This window comes from Benincasa hispida, chromosome 10 (assembly GCF_009727055.1).
Source record: "Benincasa hispida cultivar B227 chromosome 10, ASM972705v1, whole genome shotgun sequence".
Classification (NCBI taxonomy): Eukaryota; Viridiplantae; Streptophyta; class Magnoliopsida; order Cucurbitales; family Cucurbitaceae; genus Benincasa; species Benincasa hispida.
The window spans coordinates 56,305,203-56,312,327 of record NC_052358.1 but is presented as its reverse complement, the minus strand read 5'-3'; the positions used below and the strand labels follow the sequence as shown (position 1 = coordinate 56,312,327).

General features: G+C 30.6%; 1 protein-coding gene across 1 annotated transcript; it reads right to left on the bottom strand.

The window, feature by feature from the left end:
• Positions 1–5,539: 5,539 nt before the first annotated feature.
• Positions 5,540–6,392, bottom strand: LOC120088462 (STS14 protein). Its single transcript, XM_039045791.1, has one exon. It carries the CDS (start codon positions 6,274–6,276, stop codon positions 5,743–5,745), a length of 534 nt encoding a protein of 177 aa, XP_038901719.1. The 5' UTR covers positions 6,277–6,392; the 3' UTR covers positions 5,540–5,742.
• Positions 6,393–7,125: the final 733 nt, after the last annotated feature.

Here is a 7,125-nt window from a genome sequence, read left to right as displayed (position 1 = left end):
TTGTTTGATCAAACTGTTATCAATGTGGAGAATAGACTTCTATTTAGAGATGGTTTAATTATCTATGCATTTCTATTTGCATATTTGAAATTTTGAGAAAAAAAAGGTTAATTTTAACTAATTAAAATTTTTTAGTTAAGACATCTTCATTTTTAAAGTTTAGTTGGATAACCATTAACTTGTGAGGGTTGTCTCACTATTTTTATTACTACGATTTTCATCTTTACATTTAAATTCTTAATCTAATTTTGAAAAATAAAATAAAATAAAATAGTGTAGTTTTAAAAACTTTGTATGGATTTTGATTTTGTTTTCTTTAAAAGTAGATGGCATAACAAAGAAACTAATAACCTTGAAAATAGTGTTTATAAATTTAATTTTTTAAAATGAAAAATCAAATGTTTATCAAAACTTAATGTGTTAAGCTTATAATTTTAAAATAAATTTTTGAAAGGTCTATTTCTAATATATTTAAAGCTTTCGAAATATAATTATTTTCGTCACTAAGTTTGTTTAATACTTAAAATTTTCAATATGTATATTTTAGTTATTTAAATTTTAAAAAATAACTAATTAGTTTAGCAATAATTTAGTATTATTTTGTCGGTGTGTCATGTATGCCTATGTCAACATATGTAATTTTGAAATTTATGAAAAAAGAGTAAGATTTAAATTGATTATTAATCGTTAAAATGGGTATAATTCAATTTGACATAATATATATATGTATCGTATATCATGTACTTAGAAGAGTAGTTTGAATCTCCACCATGTTGAACTGAAGGAAAGAAAAAATTGAGTAGATAAACACCCTTTATCGAGATATTATTAAATTAGTAAGATATGAAAATTAGGAAACACAGTACTGACTGCAGTCATGTGATGAATTATTTATTAGAACGACAAAAGTTGAAGATCCTATGTAAAGGATATGTATTATTATATACACAAATATATTATAAAAATCTTCATCTGCTGCAAGATGGCTGAAGTGGGCTTATTATATGTTGTCTTCTTTCCATTTTTAATACAACTTTTTCATGTCCACACTCACTACGATATGCCCAATGACTCACTCACATCAAGCCATTTTTTTTTGCCTCTCATTATGTTAAAATGTGAGTTTGTTTCATTCCAAATTTTGATTAATAGATCAACTAATAGATCAATTAATAAAAATATAATAACTAAATTATTATATAACTATATGTTATATCAAAATATAATACATAATCTATAGTTTATATTATATCAAATATAATATAATCATATTCAAATATTTAATTCCTCTCAAAATAAACTTTATACTATAATATATCAAATACAATTATATCACATATAATTAATTCCCTTAATTAGTTTGAACAACCAAAAATCAATTCTCAATAATCCCAGTTGAGCTATAGAGGGGACCTTATTAACTGTAGATTGAAGCTCCAATGGTACTTGAATAATTAATTAAACTCTTTTAATTAAATTACTCAACATCCATTAACTGTTCGTCACTTTACTAAAGACCGACAGTTGCATTCTTTGCATTATAGATATATTTATGTGTCCATTGGATATAACCAGTCAATAGTGCGATGACCTTTCACAAATTGCTCGTAAGTACAACTACGCCAAAATTACCGTCTTGCCCCTGTAGTTACATCTAACTCCTTAAGTACCACCGATCCCTCTAATGAACAATAAGTCATAGTCCAACTATGACCAAACCCCTCTCAGGTCAAGAGAGGGTGTGGCACCACATTGTTCAAACCCTGGAATCAGCCCTTAAGGAAGCAATTTATCTACTTACCCCGACATAGGGAAGGAGCGAATTCTATCTTGTGTAACTGTGTTTCCAACTCCACAATCAGATGAATCCCTAAAATGGTGAGCATATTGAGTCGACAATTTTACCACTCTCACCCATACAAATTAAAGGACCGCTTTCATAGATAGGAGTTTACAACTCACTTAGGATTTAGGTCATGTCACCTATGGTTATCATGGTGAAATATAAGTCTCTACTATTAACGACTGTATATACTGAGACTAATCATTTTATGGTTCAGTATTATACAAACCTCTTTGTATAGAATACCCCTACTCACATGTCTCTATATGAATGATCAGAATCGAATCATTTATAGAACTTTACAACAATTGTAACATCTATAAAGCGAGTTGTATTCATAGTGTCACTAGGATAAGGTACCAGTCTTATCCATCTACTACAAACCATTTAGGTTATTACTTAAACATGATCCGCCTGTATGTGTCTACATACACGTTTAAGCTACAGAAGATAACCTTGGATGTTAGTTTATTGGTTTTGTGTGTAATGCTACTAATTGTCGAATAAAACACCTCATATTTTATTAAATAAATAAATTGTTTATACTTTACAATTACAAACTATAGGACCTACGAGATTTAGGGCATCAATCCCAATAGATTCTGAGTATTGAACAATGTGGCACCACACCCTCTCTTGGCTCGAGAAGGTTTCAGTTATAGTTGGACTATAATAATTGTTCATTAGAGGGATCAATGGTACTTAAGAAGTTAGATGTAACTACAAGGGAAAATGGTAATTTTGACTCAACTTTATTTACGAGCAATTTGTGAAGAGTCAACGCGCTGTTGATTGATTATATCTAATGGACAAAGAAATATATCTATAGTGCGAAGAGTGCAGCTGTTGGTTTTTAATGGAGTGACTAGTATTTAATGAAAATTGATTAATTTAATTAAAGAGTTTAGTTAATTAATCAAGTATCATTGAAGCTTCAATCTATAGATCCATAAGGTCCCCTTGTTAGCTCAATAAAGATTAATAGGAATTAAATTAATTTTGGATTAATTTGAAATTAATTCAAAGGAATTAATTGTATAAGATACAATTAATATAATGTATATGATATATTATAATATAAAGTTTTAATAAGAGAAATAAATATTTGAATATGATTCAAATATTAATTCTATAGGTTAAAATTAATATGTATATGATTTATATTAATACTATAGGTTATATGATGAAATGATAAACTATAAACTATAAGTTATATGTTATATGTGATATAACATATAATTTAATATGATATATATTAAATTAGACTATATATATATATATATAAAATTAAAATTTAGTTTTGAATTTTTGAAAATTAAAAAGGGGAGGGAATTATTTTGATAACTCTCCTCAAGTCCCCTTTTCTCTCAGTCATTAAGATTTTTTTTTTAATTAGTCATTAAGGGGGTGTTTGAAGCAAGAAGTTGGTTATTATAGTCCTAGATTATTATAGTTGGTTATGATAGTTTGTGTTTGGAGTGTAATTTATTTAAGTTTGAGTTATAATAATATGTGGTTGAGGTGTAAACTATTTTAGTTTGAGAATGAAATAGTAAACACGGTAGCAAATAATAAAAAAAATGATGAATGTAAAATAATAAAAACTGTAACAAATAGTAAATATTGTAGCAAATGAGAGTTTTGAAATAGTGTTGACTGTAGTTAATTGATGATTACAAAATAGTTTTTACTGTACCAAGTAGTGGTTATTATAGTCTTAGGATAGTACTTGCCCCAAACGGTCCCTACAAATTCAATTTTTTTCATTATCTTCATCATCCATCTTCCTCTCAATTAATCACTCTATGTAAATCTCTGATCCAAAAACTCTCCTCTCTTTAACAAAGTTAATTCATAGAAGTCCACACCTCTCTATTGATTCTCATTCTTGAGAATAACGAGGAAGATTTTGTGGTGGTGTTCCCAATGATATTGTTGCTGTGAAGTTTCTCTTGTGTTCATGAGAAGGAGATTGGTTTGTGATCTTGGTTGTGAAGAGAAAAAATGAAGAAACATTCTTCAAAGGTATGTTATCTTTTCCCTCTTTTCCTCTTTAATTTTCCAATAGAAGTATGATTAGGATTTAATTTGTTTATCCATGTTTCCGTCCATCTGCATTGTAATGTTCTGTAAAACAAAATCAAGACACAACACATTCAATTACTTCCACTTTAGGGAATTCAAATCCCTTCACATTTTACCATGCACACAATGCATAATATTTACAAATTATCTTATCATGTTAGAACAAGTAGAAATAAGAAAACAAAATTACTTTTAGAGTTTGTTTTTTTTTTTTATAGACAAAATTTTGATATACAGAAACTAATTCGCTTCCTAGCAAAGATGTAAATTTGAAGGGGAGAATTCTAATTGTGGAAACTGTTTCAATAAATAAAAATTTCAAATGATAAAAGTCAATCCTAAGAGGGTGTTTGGCTTACCAACGTGAGTTGAGTTGAGTTGGTATAATATACCAACTCATTATTTGACTCACCAACTTTAAATGTTGGTGGAGTTGAGTTAGTATATTTTACCAACTCACTCCAACTCTCCCTTCTTCCAATTTTATTAATGGCTTCACCCATCGGCCACTGTCACATTCCGGAAACTAACTCCAAGCTCTAATAACCACCTCCGATGAAAACTTCGGCGACCAACTCCGAGCTCTAACAACCACCGATGACAACTTCGACAATGTAATCCGGGCTCTGACAACCACATCCGATGACAGTTCTGACGACCAACTCCGGGCTTCGACAACCTTCGCGCGACCAACCCCGACAATCAATTCTAAGCTCTGACAACCACCTTCGTTGACTCAAATTTGACGACCATCTTCACGCTACCAACTCTGATGACCAATTTCAAGCTCCGATAACCACCTCCGGCTACAAACTCCAATGAAGAACACCTTCAATGACCACCTTTGAACGAGCAACTTCAACGACCCACTCGGGGCTTCGACAACCACCTCTATAAGTATGTTATGGGGTTATTGATTATATAAAAAAATTATTTTGTCTACATTAAGTGCAATATTTATACGTAAAAAAATGTAAAACATATTTTTATTTAATTGAATTCACATATAAAATGAGTGTTAAGAATATTTAGATGAAAAGTAAATATATAATTGAAAAGTGTGTAACGTATAAAAAAACATAAAATTATTTTTTTTCCTAAAATATTTTCTAGCAAAAATTAGTGAAAAATATAGATTTGTTCTCTAATGATCCTTCGAATTTAGAGTAATTGAAAATGAAATTGTTGAAGAAATATGGTGACGTTCCATCGACTACTAAGATGATGAGAGAGATTTAATTAAAAAAAAATTATTGAAGAAGAAAAAGAAGATGATAATGAAATTCATGGAGAAAAATTATGAATAAAAAATTTTGATTTCTTTCTCATTTTATTTAACCATATTTTTATAAAAAAATGTAATGGATTAATTGTTGTTCATTGCAAAAAAAAAAAAAAAAAGTTTTAACAATTAAAAGAAAAAAATTACAAAATAAAAATAGTAAAAATATATTATTTAGAGTTAAAAAACTGCACAGAATATTTAGATATATGAATTAACTCTGCATCCCAAATAGACATATCAACTTCAAACATATATGAAATCCATACATTCTATCCCAATTAAACGCTTCAAACACCCTAAATAGTTATTAAATGAGGGTGACACAGTTCATACCAAACCATTTTATTCATTTATTTATTTTTGAGATAGATACCACACGATTTTAAGTACAACCAACACTAGCTATGGAGAGTAAAGTAGAAAATTCAACAAAGCATTTATTAAACGACGTCAGATTACATTCCAACAAGTTCATCCTTTAACTTACTTTCACATTTAAAAACGCAAAAAGAAAAGGGTTGATCATTATCTAATAAGGACTTTCACCGACGACGTTGCCCGGCGGGTTATAGAAGCAAATGGTCAAACTAATCCCTTCCTTCCGGCATGTGGCCTGAGCACAGCCCACCTCCGCCGACTTCCGCCAAACCACCTGAGTATAAACCCCGCAGTGGTGATCCCCCACGCACGTGTTGCTCGTGTGATTGTAAAACGCCTTCTCTTTAACCCATCCCTCCACAGCCGCCCGCGGCGTCAGTATCTGTCCCCTTGCCCACATCTGGTTTCCGCCGTACCGGCTGCCGCTCAGCTCAGCGAACCCACACCCCTTTTGGTTGCGTTGGAATCGTACCAGTCGATCTGTAAGATTCGCCAGATTTTGGCTCCATTGCAGTGGCTCCACCCCCACCTCCGCCCTTGCTCTGTTGTGGGCTTCTAGATACTCACTTGCTGCCGCCGACAGGGGTGCCGTTGGAGGCGCCGCCGCCGCCGAACTCTGGTCTATGAGTATTTGGAATAGTACCAAGAAGGCTAGAAGTGGTAGCAAGGTTTGATTAATCGCCATTTCCGATGCGATTTGATTTTTGTTCCCGTGAGGAGAGTGAAAAGGCTGTGATGGGCCGATTCATATTGGCATTTTATAGGAAAATTGGACTTTTGGGGAGACTCTTGTTTTAGCACGACATAAGTGAAAGTGGGGATACATGAATTTTCCCCCACTTGGGTAAAGATATTTATACATAATATATCAAAATAATACGTTCATTATTGTAAATGATGCCAAATGGAGTACATTTATTTTTAATAAAGTATGCATGTTTGGTCATTAACATTTGATTTGAACATAATAAGGTCTGCAAAAGTCATTATAGAGATAATTTATGGTTTTGTGCAAGAATTTTACTTTAGGGAATATCAATTTGTAACTTTTTTTCTTCTTCTTCGCGATATCAATTAATATGTTAAGATCTCGTTTAGTAATTATTTTATTTATTTTTGTTTTTAAAAATTATGTCTATAGATACTACTTCCACCTCCAATTTTTTTTCTTTGTTATCTACTTTTCACCAATAATTTAAAAAATCATATCAAATTTTAATAACTAAAAAAAAGTAATTTTCAAAAGGTTGTTTTTGGAATTTAGAATTTGGTTAAGAATTCAACCATATTACTTAATAAAAATGCAAACAATTGTAGGAAATGTGAATGAAATAAGCTTAATTTTCAAAAACAAAAGCAAAAAATCAAATTGTTACCAAATGGAGCCTAAACTAATAATTGTATCAATTTCAAACATGAATTTCATGAATGTATCAATTTACACACCCTCTTTCAGATTTTGTTTTACTTGTATCATGTGAAACATATTATTTGAATCAATTGAACTCTCACAAATTTTATAAGTCAATTAATT